General features: G+C 44.2%; 1 protein-coding gene across 1 annotated transcript in view; it reads left to right on the forward strand.

The window, feature by feature from the left end:
* MAPKAPK3 (MAPK activated protein kinase 3) overlaps positions 1–15,588 on the forward strand; it is a 134,915-nt gene that overhangs the window by 77,315 nt on the left and 42,012 nt on the right. The window contains exon 5 of the mRNA XM_082321588.1: positions 8,856–9,206. Coding sequence (XP_082177714.1) covers positions 8,982–9,206 — 225 coding nt within the window. The 5' untranslated portion in view covers positions 8,856–8,981. The remainder of the gene's footprint in view (positions 1–8,855; positions 9,207–15,588) is intronic.

Consider the following 15,588-nt stretch of genomic DNA (forward strand, 5'->3'; position numbering starts at 1 on the left):
ACCACCATTTTGTCCTGCATTTATAGATCATTGTCAAGTTAATGCTGGGGGACCCAGGAGGAAATACTTGAGTTACTTTTAGGGTTATTGAACCCTTTATTTTTAAACATCTTATAACAAAAGCTTGATCATTCTTTTCCTGCCACGAGTTGCCGCTCTTCACGTATCAGAGATAAGAGAGAATGTGAGAGTGGGCTGTTACCTCCATTGAAGTAGATGATTGAATATTTAAAACTATTAGTAATCATTGTGCTGTTCAGAACCAAAGTGGATGGGCCCATGAGGGGAGGGGAGGGGAAGATGATGCCAAGGTTGGAAGGATGTTCTCATGGGCAGGACATGAGCCTGAGAGCGGGAAGCCTGTGTTCAGCTCCTGACTCAGCCTTTAACGCCCTGCTGTTTCACTTAGCAGCCCGTTAGCCTTCTGCACGCTTCCATCCGTTGTCTTTACTACATCAGGGACAGTGCAGTAATGAGTGCTACTAAGAAGACTGAGCTATTCAAAGAGAGAGGTGCTGAGGGCCATCTAAGTATCCAGAGGGATGGGAATGTCATCATGCATGCAGCCCTTGACCAGTTTGCTTCTGATCCTAAGATGGACTTCATCTGAATACATGTAAATTCACAGGAGAGGCGAGGGGATAGCAAGGGAGAGAGGAATTTAAATCCTCACCTTTTCTGCGCACAGCAAGCACAAGTCAAAGATATTGAAAGGCTTACCTTTCCAGTTCTGGCACAGGGTTGCAGGAGGACGCTTGCATGCATCCGTTCCTTCAGATCTAAATTCAGCATTATTTAAAACCTCTTATTATGTTGGTGGTGCAGCAGCATGATGGATTTGAACAGAACTGGACTAGAGAGTAGGAAGTGGCTGCTGTCTGCTGCAAACTGTAGTTAACCTGCACCTTCAGAAGGCATTTCATCTGCAGCCTTGGAGGGGACACTGAGATCATAGCTGTAGCGTGCTGTAAGGCAGGAGTGCTGCAGCCCGGTGCAGACACCCAGAAGCTATCTTTACATGTTTTTTTTACTTAGAATTGGGCTCCATCTAGTGATCTTCTTCTGGAAAAGTCTTTGTGTGCAGGCTGTTGTTTGAGTAGCCATTTGTACCTCCGGAGCAGGAAAGCAATGCGAAGAACTGTACAGTGGAAACATCACATGCAGAAATGGGTCTCAGTTGGCAGCTCTGTATTTCTGCTCTGTGGAAGCAGCATAGGTGTTCAGGCACGACATTACTCAGTATGCATTGCATTCTGATGCAGTGGTTTTCCACCTGCAATCACTAGATCTGTGCGGCTCCCCTCATGAGTCCTACAGGACCCAGAAGATGACCATTACATTGAAGTATCGAATGTATATGAGAATTAATGAAAGGAGCTTTCATTTTCATTGGAAACTTTTTTAGGGGTCCACCTCAAAAAATCTTCAGGCTAATGCCTGGGCTATTTTATATACAAAATTAGTGATTGGTTTTAAGTCAGGAGGGTTCAGTAGTACTTCATCAGTCTACCTGAACGTTTTGCCCCTCATTGGCATTCCTCATGCACATGGTAATGCCCTAAGTAGGAAACAGAACAGCGTGCCCAATTTGCCAATGTCCCAGGCCTTGTGCAGTTGGTTACCTGTGCAGAGTCAATATAAATTGCTGCCTTTCCAACAAATTAGTTGTTTAAACACAGCTTATACTGATATAAATGGCTCTCCAGGGTTCAGTGTTGAAGAATTAGGAGATTGCAGAGGCAGCTACAAGAAATATTGTTGAGAGATATCACTGAGTGATAGGCTTTAGTTATCAAAGGTACCAAAGAAGGATCACAATAGAGGCTGGGAGGTAAGAAAATCCCTAAATCGTGAGCTGGTTAGTCCCTTAGGAAAGTTCCCCAACACAACAGCACCATCTACTGATAAATGTGTGTTTGAGAAGACAGGCAGCCAGAGTCCCCTTTCGACTGAGGGTAAGTTACGCTCCTTCAGCTGTACAGTTGGACATTTCCATAATCTTGTAGAGTTGCTGTAAATGTAAAATGACATCCAAAATCATAACTCTTGAGAGAGGTCTGTGTGTCTGGAGACTAGATTTACCTTCACTATAAGCTTGTGTATGAAAGACTGAAAGAAAGTTGCCCCTCTGGCTGCTTTGTGGCCATAAGGCCATCTCTGACCCTTACTCTGTGCTGTAGCCTAAGAAATAGCATGTGACCAAACAAACATTAACAATAATAAACATCTATTCCTTGTTTAGGTGGGCCATCTCCTTGTTTGAGTAGGGCACACCAATCTCTGTAATCAACAACACACAAGAGGGTGACGAACTTACTGTTGTGGTTTTGATTTCCCAACCTGGTGTGAAGCGATGGAGGAGTCTCCAGCGTGTGGGTGAGCAGGGGCATCCAAGCAGGCTCCATGCAGAAGTAGGATGTGCAGGACAGCAACGGGCTTCATTTCGGGCTACAAAAAAAACACCTTGGTGTGACTGTAAGGAACTCACAATATTGCTTGTCCCTAGGCTCACTGGCATGTGGTGACCTAGATGATGATTGCAGTGTGGCATCTGTTAGGAACTTTCCTGCTTGTGTCAAATGCTGTGTTTCTGCAAAAAATTGTATTCCAGAGTGGCCTGGAAGGCCACTCCAGGACTGTCAGACAATGTTGCCACACCCATTAGTTGCAGGATCTCTTTCAATGAGAGATTCATTTCTTGTGCTCCACTGCAGCATAAAATGAAGAACTATATTCTGCACACAGACCGGGAGATTTATGATGCTTTTGATTTATGATACTTCTATGAAAAACCTTGTCTTCTTTTTTTTTCTCTGCTGAAATGGAAATGTCCAACCGGTATCTCTCTGACTCCCTCTGCAAATAAGCTGTGTCTCAGAGCTCCTTCTGCTCTAAGATCCCCAACAGCAACCCTTAGTGGAGGAGCTGGGATGGAGCCTCCCAAAATCTTCTTGATGACCAAGACGAGGTATCTGTAATAAGGTGTCTGAGTCCGGGGTTATAAAAGCAACTGTCCTACCCTCTTCTGTATTTCTGTAGAAAAATAACCTGCTGAGTATGTGCGAACAGGGAGGACGTAATCTTGAGGAACTAAGTCAGGCATTAGGACACGCTCTCCAGATTGTGAGACTGGTGCTCTTGAGACTTCCCCTTCCTTCACGAGCGGCTGGTTCATAGCTAGAATTTGTAATTCCTCCGAGAAACCATGTTATAATGCCAGGTCAGGGCAGGAGGTGTTGAGAATAAAAGAGAAGTTGTTCTAGTTTGGTGATCACAAAGCATCAGGTAAACATCATTGCCTATGAAAGAGCTCTATAAACCTGTTTTTTCCTCAGCAGTGGAGAGAAAGGAGCCAGGCTGTTTGCTGATGAACTTTCCTAGTTGTATGGGTAATAGAAACTATTTCAGTTTCTGGCTTGTTGTTGAGCTTTCTTCTTTTTTTTTCTTTTTGAGAAGTCTGAGACAGATGCCTCCAGAGCAGAACTGAAAGACAGGTGAAAAAACATGTATATAGTCTCTGTTTCAGACCACTGTGTACATGCCAGACCAAACTAAAGATCCTACAAGAAGCTTCTTTTCTTCTTCATATCACAATATCGTTCTGTAGAACTGCCCTTTCTTTCTTGTAATATCACAGACGCAGTTTCTGAAGAGCTTCCTGAGAGATAAGGTTGTTGCAACCACCCGGTCAGACAAAGCTGTGTCCTCACTTCAACCTGACATACAGCCTGACATCTATACATGTATATAATGCATCCCAGAGAGTGGATTTTTTGTAACAACACCAGAAAAAATACCTAGCTGTTGCTCAGAGGAAGCAATGTTTCAGAAAAACAAGTCATTATATTTTCAGCTGATGGTGATATTTTCTTTATTATAGCTGATACTGATTTCCACAAGACATTGCTATCGAAGGACTAACTTCTGTGCAAATCACTTTTGTATATAAATAAACTCAGGTAACTGTAGCATTCAGGTAAGTATCAATCCTCCAAAATATGCCATCCTTCAAAGAACATTTGATGACATCAGCTTTCCTAGCTCTTCAGATGAGAGCAAATTTAGATATTTAATTTCATTTTTGTTAAGAAATGAGATATTTGAAAGTCTGAAATGTCTTTGATCCCAGATATTACTGTTACTGAATTGCTACAGCATGGCAAAAAGGCAGTGAAAATATCGAGTTGGATAGCAAAATTAACCTTCTGTATTTAAACAGTAGTGCTCTCTGTGTGTAAACCGGGTATCTGTGATATCCAAGACATGGCAAAATCAGAACAGCGTATCCAGACTGCACGCTGGCTAAAATATGAAGCTTCACAAGGTTAACACACTAGCTTAGAGACAGGGCTGCTGCCCCAAACCTCACTGCAAGATTAGGGCCTCATTGCTTGGTTATTTTCTCCTATAAGCTAGTCTTCTAGTTTGGGGCAAGGAAGGCATAGCTGAGCTACTAAACTCTCTCTTGAAATAAGTTGTTTTGTGTTGTTGCTGTTGGGGATTTTTGGTAAAAACAGGATTAATATTTAATTTACAGTTTTAGGGATTTTTGCGAGGATGAAAGAACTTTCGCCATAGTGGGCTCTCATCCTGTAATAGTACTGTTTTTTTTTAAAACTTCAAAAAGCAAACATCAATAAATAAATAAAACCGTCTTTTTCAATGAAAAATGTCCCCTGGCACAATAAGCTGCAGTGGGCCTGCCAGCGTGTCCTCCATCAGTATGTCCAGAGGATGCCAACGCGGCTTGACCTGCCGCGAGCACAAAGAGAAGCCGCAGGATCCGCAGTGTAAGTTTTTGATCCTATGAGATGTAATTCCCAGGGAGATCTAAAACTGACGTTTGAAAGCAGACATTGTGAGAAGTGCTCCCAGGGCCAGACAGGGGTACAACTGCAGCCAAGGTGCCCGCCCTGCTCTTGCTTGCCTTCAGGATGTCAGAGGTGTTGGGGCTAAACGGTTAAGCCTGTTGTTAACTCCAAGATGTCTGCCTGGACCCAGCATGCTTGTCCCTCCCCCAGAGCTTGTCAGAGAAATTAGAAAACCTTAAGCAGCTTAAGAGAAGGATATTGCACAAATGAATGTTCTCGGCTCTGTACAAACCACGCGTGGATTTACAAGTGCAGGTACCTCGGAGTGGGTACCCAACACGGGTTTGCAGGTACAGTCACCTCAGACACCACACCAGGTCGCTACAGCTGAGTCATTTCACTAGCGCAGCACCCAAACCGGACTGCTTTGGGGCTGCCCAGCATGTCGGAATAACACTGAATAAAAAGAAAAGCAAAAAGCTAAGCAAAATCAGAAGAGATGTCCGGTGGAGGAGACTCAGAAGTTTAGTACAAAAGCACAGGATACTTTTGGCTGTTACTTACAGTATCACATTGCCACCTTGTTACTTGTTAAAACACTCTGTTGCAAAGCCTTTTAGATATTGAAAAATACTGCCTTTTTCACTGGTTTTGAAGATTCTCTGCACATGATATTCGTGTTTTGCCTGCGGTAGAGATACGCTTTGTGCTTGGACAGCCTATCTAAGACAAAAAATGAACACAAAAAGCATCTCATCTCATCCTCATCTGTGGTCATCCTTGTGTACAGTGAGGCTATTTGATACTTGGGCTGGTGCTGGAAAGGCTTTTTCAGAGTTTATGGTGGGTGAAATTAGCAGAGGGTTGGTGTAAGGCCTTATTAACCATGATTCACACTGGATTTTTAAGGTCTTTGCCCTGTTTAAACTTCTTATTGGTTGCTGGTAAAACGGTGAACTTTGCTAAGAGCATACGTAGACAATATCGAGCAGTGAACCCAAACAAGCGTAGCTTTCAGCAAGATATCGTTTCAAGCAGTGACTTGAAAAATGTGTTTTGTATCCTACCAGTTGAACTCTTCTCAGCGGGAGACTTTCGTAACTGAGATGTGTAGAACCAACTAACTTCACACAGAAGAATCCTGTCTTATTCCCTCATCTTTCCTCCTTTCGTTCCACACAAAGCTTATTCTGTAGAAACTCATTCTTGGAATAGTTAGAGAGAGTCATAATTTCTTAATGAAATTCTTTGCTTCTGACACACTCTGTAAAAAATAGCAACCCCTTAAATAGGCATCTGTTTGGAATTTTTGCAACATTTAATATTTCCCAGAATAGGGCCATAAATTGCCTTCTGTTAGCTTTAACGTGCTAGCCGTTGTAACTTCTGCTTGCTTTGGTCAGCCATAGACTTTTGTGTGAGAGTTACATGGAAAGATCAGAAGTGGGGCTGGGAATGGGAGCTACAAATCAGTGTGAGCGAGTGTATTTCTCAAATTATAAAATACAGGAGAGAGCTGAGAGATTTAGAAGTTTTCTGAAGGGTCTGGCCCCCAGTGACCGTGAGCTGAGAAGACGACTAGAGTTCCCTCTCTTCAAAGAGAAGGAAATTACCATCCAGGACGAATAAAACAGCAAATACAGGCAGAAGCCACGGGAAGGAAGAGCAAGCTGCTGACTACGGAACGGCGTTACTGAAGGTTTGCAACCTGGGAGCTTACAGCTATGTATACGTTTCCCTGAGATTGCCACAGTGGGAGGTGGTGCAAAGCCTAAGAATGCTGGAAGCCAAACCTGAGAAGGAAAGGTTGGAAATAGCTGTGTTCCTCTGGGATTTGATTAGCCCAGAATAGGTGAACTGAATCAGGGGACCAGGCCCTTCAGCGGCTGAACTGCTGAAAGCCTGGAAGGGAAACCTGAGGCAGAATAGCTGTAGCGTCACATCACACGGCGATAGACTGCAGATCTGCATCCTGCGAAGCTGAACTACTTTTTATCCCTTGGAGAAAGGACTCATTAGCCCTTTTAATTATTTCCCTAACCGCTAGAACTCCAGATGCCATTATGTTATGTAAAATGACAAATATATTTTTAACTCGTAAAGCATGTGAACTTTAAGCTCTTCCCAGTGATACAAATACAGCTCCGTTTCAATGCATGACTCATCTTCACATGTAGGAAAAACTCAGCATTTCACATCCCTGTAACTACACTCTGTGCACCAGCGATGAGCGACAGTTGCTGTGGGAACCATCACTTTTAATATCCTGACTGTGCATATAAAAGTGCAAAGAAATACCGACTGCTTATTTGGCAGAAAAGGTTGCCTTTAATAACAGCACCCACGATTTCGGTAGCCATAGCGCCTGAAGGATCATAGTCTGTCCAGTATCGAGTCTCAAGGCTTTGCTCCATAGCCTTACTGTTTAAAACAGGGTTTGGAGTGAACGTATCAAGCCTTTCCCCTCCTAAAACGAGCGATCGGGGGGAAGGGGCCGGCGGTGCTGCGGGCCGGGCCGGGCCGGGCCGGGCCGGGCCTCCCCGCCACCGCGCGGGCGCGCTGCGGCACAAGCCCGGAGCCGCCGCGGCAGCTTCGTCCCCCACCGCTCCCCCCTCCAGCAGGGCCGTTTCTCCCGGTAAATGAATAACGTGGCCGGTGCCTTAAAAAAAACACCGCCCGACGCAGGGGATGTGCCCCACCAGCCGCTCGCCCTTCCCCGGGGAACCTGCCGCCGGGCACCGCCCGCTCTGCCCCACGCAGCCGCGGGGCGGGGGGGGGGTGGGGAATGAGGCAGCTCCGGCTGGGGCCTCCCGCTCCCCCCTTCAGCCCATGCGGGGCCCGGTGCGGCCCGACCCCGGGGGAACCGGAGGTTCCCCCGGGGTCGGGCCGCACCGGGCCCCGCCGCCGCCCGCTTCCCCTCAGCGCAGCGGGGAGGCGGCGCGCACCTGCCCAGGGCGTCGGGGCGGGCCCAGGCAGACCCCGCCTTCCGGGACTCCGCACCGGGAAGCCTCGGCTGGGGCCGCGCCGCGCCGCCACAGGCAGGTAACCGTCCTCCGCTACCGCCCCGGCGGTCCCCCCGCCGCCGTCGTCGTCGTCCCCCTGCGCGCCGTGGGGCCCGCCTCGCCTCGCCTCACTTCACCTCAGGGTTTTCCCGCCTCGGGGCTTTCCCGCCCTCCGCCTCGCAGTGCGGGGGGCTGAGGGAGCCGCCCCGCTGCCCCGCACTGAGGGAGCTGCTCCCTCGCCCAGGGCGGCTGTCTGCAGGGCAGGCCTCGGGCCCGGCAGCCCCCCCCGGCGTGAGGAACGGCCCGCAGTCTCCCCGTGGCACTTTGCCCGCTCGGGGCTCAGCCGTGTTAACGGGCCTCGGAGGCCCTGGCACCGGTACCTCCCCCCGGGGCTGCGCTCCTGAGAGGCCCTCTGGTCCCCAGTGGTGTCAGGCAGCTCCTTGGCTTTGGGAGCCATGCCGTTGCACCTGCGCGTACCCGAGTTCTTGGGTGGTTCGATGGTCCCCTAAGTAATGCCGCACCTGCCCCTTGCTCTGTGGACCGTGTCAATTTGGTGAGTGCTCGCCCAGCACCAGGTCCGATGCCTGCCTGGGCGGTGCCCCTCTGGGATTTAATCCAGGTATTCATGGTTCTCTTGCATAACTTGGAGCATCGGGATGAGGCAGGGGACCGTTGTGGAGATTTCTACACAAAACGTAGAGGCAACAAGTTGTTGATGCAGGTTGATGAGCTCCTTGAAGCAGAGGCCATCTCTGTTCTGTTGTACAGAGCTTAGCTGAGTAAGACTTTAGTCCAAGACTCAGTGCAGGCACTTGTTGCACTAAAAGCAGTCATTTATAACTGTGGACTGATGGCTGTGTATATTGGAACTGGGGTGACTGGTGTGTAAAGCTAAACAAAGTGTGCTTTCCGGAGGTGAACCTCCACTTTTGGTCTCTCTAGCGCCTGGTTATCTTCTTAAGAATGGAAGAGAGAAAAGTGGTTAGGTGAGAGAACGGTTAGTTCACATCAGTTACTAACACACATTTTCATTTTTACTCAGGACTAAATGGCAAGCAAATGGACTGTTTGAAGCACTGGGTTTGATCATCTAAGAGGAAGGACTCTGCTGAGGATACCCAACAGATTCCCTGTGGGGTATCTCTGTCATCTCAGACTCTTCCCTGATATGGAACAAAGTGAAGGTGAACAGGAATCCCAGCCAGAGAGTCACGTGGATAGCAAGTGCAGCGTGAAATCCTTGCCTGGGGGAGCAGCCCATGTCAAACTAGAGATAAAAAAACATGCAGTTACGGATGACTACAAACTCTCCAAACGGGTGCTAGGGTTAGGAATCAATGGCAAAGTACTGGAGTGTTTCAACAAGGAGACAGGCCAGAAATGTGCTTTGAAGGTATGTAGCCTTTTTCTTTTTTTCCTTATTTATGGTTTGCTGGCCAGAGTTCACTTCCAAAGCCCTGTAAAAGCTACTTGTTCTGTTGCTTACATTTCACAGAGATTGCTGCATGAAGAATTTGAATATGTGGAGACGCTTGCTGTTACTTACAACATTGTTGTTCAAACTTGAGTCTTTTCCAGAATATTCTATGTGAGTTTCCAGAAGAATGTTATCAGCTATGAAATTCTCGTGTTCATATTTAAAACACAAAAAAGTGGGGGAGAGAACAGTGTCTTGGTATGTTCTGTGAGAAAGCTTGCTAGATTTTGAATGAACATATTATGCAATACTTGGGAAGGAAACTATTTTGGATCTTGTGTAATGAAATGGGCCTAAACTGGGAAGTATTTAAATGTTCATTGGTCTTCAGGCTTTCCTCCCTTTGAAGACTTTTCTTAAAGGGCATTTCTAGTTGTTTACTCACTTATTGTCCTCTTTGTGTTTGCAATTCATTTACGCAAGGTTATTACCTGGGAAAGCACTGATTACACCAGTATTGGCAAGTAAGTTTAGTAGATATTTATGGTGATAAGTGCCACTTAAATAAATGGAGCGATAACCATTCATTAGAGAACATAAAGTTTACCTGCCTTTTGCTCTGCAGCTTTTAAACTTGAAGATTCCCCTGATGCTTTTAAACCACGTGGTTAGAAAAAAAAGCAGCTCAAATGAGAACCAGGATGATTCTGTATGGTAAGACTGAAAACCAGCTAAAGCAATTGTCATGAGAATTACTTAGGAATGTTACCGAGTCCTTGCTGGTGTTAATCTGATTAGTGGGATGTCTAGAAGGCTTTCAGGTACCCTTCCTTTTCTTAAACCTCACACTCAGTGTTTGCTGACAGCAGGACAAATCTGCTAGTGGTCAGCTGGAAGGTCTGCCAAGGTCTGGGTATGGTCTTACTAAGCTGGAACTGCTATCCGCAGCAAAGCCTTTGCACTTTGATAGAACAGACTGGAAATATCTGGTAGCTTTGTGCATTGAAAAGATTTTTGATAGAGGAACTAGAAAAGCTTATAATACAATAACATGGTGACTAATTCACATGTTTCCAACGCTCTCATTTTCTTTATCACACTATTTTTTGTATTAGCTTCACGTAGCTGACTCACAGAAGTTTATCATGGGGAAACTGGAGGTTTTGGCAAACAAACTGGAAGTACTGGGGTTTTGCGCCTGCATAGGGGAGTGTCAGGTTTTTACAACTCTGAGGTGATCCATTAATCAGAGCCTTCTGAAGTGCTGTCAACATTAATTTCTATACTTAGCATACTGTGATGAAGGATAATAGTTAATACTGAAGCTGTTCTGCTGTTTCTGAAGAATTCAGCAGCTTTGTTGCTGATTGTATACCATTCATACTTCAAAGGTTTTGCAGTCATAAGGGCTGGAAGCATTTTAAAATATAAGTTGACATTCCAGAGCACAAGCCAGTGGCAACAAGTGTGCTCCAGAGCAAATTCTGTAGCCCTGGAATCGAATAGGAAATACATTCCTATGGATACTAGCATCTGTAAAATAATTTTTTAATTCAGCGCTCAGAGTTGGGGAATGGGAGAAGAGAGGTAAAGTTGCTGTGCCCTGACAGAATGTCCTCTGCCTGATGGGGAGGAGAAACTGATAGTAGATCTTCTAATACCGGTTTCTGTTTAGCACTGATTGAGTTGGCTGATATTTTTCAGAACTTTTAAAATATATTAAGGACCAAAGCACACACCCCCTTCCTGAACTGGAGTTTTGTCAGTAGTGGCTAATATATCACTGAAATTACATTATATATGCGTTTGTTGTCCTTCCCCCCCAGCTTTGGAATGTGTGCACTTCTCTTCTGAAAGGGACAGAAATATTAAGGTGTTTATGAGTTCTCTAGGGAGTTTAAATGGCAGATAATAGTTTGCTGCTTGCCTGTATGTATTTCTTATCGTTACGAGTTTAAGTACTGAATAAAAAGTTAAATATGCAATTAAGTAAAACTGCCAGCAGCCCAGAGAGAATCGGCTATTCTCTCCAAAGATGGTCTAATGAGAAGATTACCCAACAAGGAAGGATAAAAACTGTGCTTGGTTAATTGGTAAGAATAGAAAGATCTTTTCCTAGCCCTGCAGATATTTGCAAGGATGAAAATATTCAGAGGAAGTTTTTCTGTTGTTTCTCCTGAAACCTGAATTGGGCCACGCAAGTCCCAAACCTGCTCCAGATGAGACTTCAGAGCAAACCATTCAGTCAAAACAGTTATGGAAAAGGGACAAGAAACTTGGAAAAAAAAGTGTTCAGAAACAGCTTCAGTGCAGAGTTCTCTGTGTAGGGACAATAGGGCCTTGGCGTTTCTGCCTTGCCACTGCTCATGCTTCCTAGGTGTGATGGCGGGGTTATCATTCACTTACAGGAATAGAAAGTGGAGGCTGATGAAGCTGTCACAGAAAAAAACAACTGGTCTGACAGGTAAAGAGAACTGTAAAGATTGAATTTCAAGCTGAACAGGAAAAAAGGGATGCTGGATGGATTTTTTTTCCGGGAGGTTGCTCGTGCAGTATCCATTGAGATCTACATGTATTTGTGGACAAATACTTCAGGCGCGAGTGTGCTCACTGTAACTTACTCCTGGGAAAGGAAAAACATCATTCCTGCTGCAGAAGATAAAGCGTAATAGTCTGTCCCCCTTCACACCAAACTTGCCCATTAAAGCAGCTTCTGACTTGGCAGATGGCACTGCTTTCTGCCTGCAGGTTTTCTTTTATATGGGAACAAAGCCAGCACAGCCAGGATCTGGACAGAAATTACTCAATGGAAGGAATTTTAACTGAGATACTCAGGAGGAAAGGACTCAAACAGGCAGAAACATTCATCGCCAGAGCCATGTGTCAGTCAAGCACTACATACTGTAATTGGGAGGTCCCTGTTGTCGTCTTTATTCTGTGTCTGTAACTGTAACTAGTTAGAATTTCACTAATCATTTTAGAGTGAGAAAACACAAGACATCCTCTCAGAGACACTACAGGGCTTTGGTTATTTTCCTAAAGTATTATGTGGCTTAGTTTACTCTGCTTGGCATTGTGATTTGCTACACACTTTTACAATGTGCTGTCAGCTTTGTTTCTGTTAGATTGAAATGCCACACGCATTGCTGTCCTGCTCCAGAAAATCTAATCTGGTTACTCACTTAGATGTGTAATGACATTTTGGCTGAACAGCACTGTTTCCGAATAGTGAGAATGCATGGATTTAGAAAAGTAGAAGCATAAACAAAACTGCAGTGCAGGACTGTGGCCTTCTGGAAGGTAGCTATGTTTTAGTCTGTCTCTCCCTTGCAAATCGAAAACCTTCTCAGATCTCTTTCCATGGCTGATCCAGAAATAGCAGTCAAGTGAAGTGTAGTCACTCTTCTATTTTTATCTCTTCTTTGCCAGCCTGCCCCCTTCTGTTCGCTTTACCTTCTGGGGCTAAAATTTAACCTCCATTCCTTTAACACTGTCATCAGACTGAGTGTTCTCTGCTGTTTTTCACACTCCTCACTGTTTTTAGGGAGAGGAGGGGACCAAAATAGCTGACTACCTGCGAGGATAAATGTGGACTCCGGGACTTGCCTCCCATTAAAAAAACCCCAACATACAGTTCCTTGTTCTTTCTTTCTTTTTCCCTTACTTCTGTTTCTTCCTTTTTTTTGGCACAAATTCCTGTTAAGTGGTGTCAAAATAATATTTCAATGGATTTGATGACCTACTTTATTTTTGTGAAAGATGGTAGAAAGGGCTCAGATAGAGTTGGGAGCAAGAAAAGAGAGCTAGAAAGTGTTCTGATGGGGTACTGATTCAGGATGTGTTACCTGTCCTTGACATACTGTTTGCCTTCAGTAAACAGATGTTGCTTCTTTCCAGGAGAAGAAAAGGAAGGACAATTCAGGCATAGCAGCAAAACAAAGACTGTTGGAACTTCAGGAAAATGAAGTACCTCGGTTATGGGTGTATTGGTACTTTTGGTGTGAAAACTCTCCTGAATAACAGTACAGCAGCTGTAAAGTGCTTCTCCCCTAAGCACTGTGCATGTGTGCCGTATACTGCAGCTGCCTTCCAGTCATCTGAGACTTATAGGTTAAGGCGGAGTATATATGAATGGACCTGCTAGTTCATAGGTCATATCCTCTACAATAAATAGTGAGTTAAGCCATGACCCTACCTCATGGAAAATGTCCTGTGCTGCTAAGTGCCAACAGGACAGTGCACAAGACTTGCTGATATGAAGGCAAATAGGTGAAGCCCAAATGTTAAATAAAGCAAAAAGCAAACACAAAAATGAGCAGGCTCCTGGCCTTTTAGATTTAAGGAACTTTTGGTGAATGATATAAATGATAATCATAAGTAGGAGGCTCTACTGTTATCTGTAAGAGTATTAGCATAACTTTGTGCTCAGAAGGAAGGAAAGAAGGTAACGGAGAAAGAAATTTTGCAAAAAAATCATTCCTGAAATGGTTCTTGGAAACCACGCATAGGACTATATAGAGAATGTTCTTCTGCTTTCCAAAGTGGAGTCGCTGTGGAGAAAGATAGTCATTCTGCATCACCTTAATTTAGTCTTGAGCGACGTTTCTGCCTCTCACTCAGTGTTTCTGATTATGTTAAATAATGCTGTATCGCATAAGCTAATTGCTGGATAGTCTGTTTTCAGTTAGCATACCCTGAAGTCAGGTCATGATTGTTCACAAATGGGAGACTGTACAGTCCAAAGTATTTGTTTTGCAAGTTATCTAAATAGCTGATACTTTTAAAATACCCTGTTTATTGCCTGAAATAAGATGATGATCAAGGGAAAGAATGCAGCAGTGGAGAAGGCAATGGGTACAGTGAAAGTGAAGGTTATTGTAGGCTGATGATTGATTGTAGAATAGAAAAGGTTAACAAGCTTCTTAGATGCTATAGATTGCATTTTTAGAAGAGAAGAAAATTATGCCAGATTAGGAATGAAACATTTCACATTTTTAGAATAAGGAAGAATAATGTTGTACTAAGCTAGAACTGTGGTGGGAATTCAGGGGAACCAAGTGTAATTGTTGGTTAGGTTTTGTGCAGGATGAAGGAGCTCTTGCTTTACTGAAGTGATTGTATGTTTCAGGAGGAAATTAGCACTTTCTAGTGAAGTATTTTGTAGTTCCCTCTTACCTACCATGTTTCCTGCAGCCTATTTTTACTGGTTTATCTCATGCTACAGTAAATTCAGTGTCAGTAACACAGCTGAGTATGAGTAATAAACTCCAGGAGCTATGTGTTGTAGATCAAAGCCAGATACGGTGTAGAATGAATACGAGTTCAGAAAAGTTCTAGTTAAATGGCAGCCCCCAGTGTACGGAGGAGTACCTAAAATATGGATAGCATGAGACTGGTCCTTGAATTTTATCCTTCAGTGCCAATCTTGGTAAGTATTATGTAAATATGCATAAAATACCTAAAATAACATTCAGTCGATTAAAAAGTGGGTCGTTTCTACTGCTACAAGAATTGTTTTTAAACCAGTGAGTCATTCAAGACCTGAGTATTTCAGCACTTTGTACGTATTTAGGCCAGAATGGCACCTTCCAGAGTGTCAGCTGGACTAGTTAATTTAAAAAAGGTGGACTTTATCAATTTACTTTGAAGATCTGACATTCTTGACTGGTCTTCTCCTTACTTGAAATACAGCAAATAATTTAAAAAAAAAAAAAAAAAGATGGGCTTGGTCTGAAATAATAAAACCACGTGTAGTAAGTTCTTCCTAGGTTTAATGGCAGTTCATTAAGCCCATAAAGTGCAAACAGAAAGGCAAATGCTCTAAACCATTAAGTCATCTTGGAAAAAACAAAACTATGTTGATGCAACTTTGCACCTTCTGTGCTCTCTTTCAGTCTACTAGCAAGCTGGCACAAGTTATAACCTGATTTGTGTAGCAGCAAAGCTCAGGAAGATCAAGGTGTGTTCCCCTGCCTTCACCCAGGTTCAAAGATCTGAGAAAGTGTTATAGATAAATATCTTATTTCAACTGTGAGGAAAGTGCTTAAAGGGAGAGCCCATGTGCGTATCCATCAGACAGGACTAATCCCTTGACACCCTCTTTGGACTAGAAGACCCTTCTCTTTGTCTCTCCCTCCTTCCTTTAGAGTCTAAATCCTCCTATTCCATTTAACTGAAGTAAAATCTGCCTGATTCATGCTAGCTGGGAGTCTCATTACAGATACCTGGATTTTGCAAATCAGCTTTAGTGCAAGGGAACAATAAGCAAGAATTTTAAAGTTCATTTACAAGACAAGTGTGCTTCAGCCTCATTTACTTATGGTAATACCATCTAGAGAGATGCCCAGACTGGAAAAAC

This window comes from Platalea leucorodia (genome assembly GCF_965183815.1).
Source record: "Platalea leucorodia genome assembly, chromosome: 9".
NCBI lineage: Eukaryota > Metazoa > Chordata > Aves > Pelecaniformes > Threskiornithidae > Platalea > Platalea leucorodia.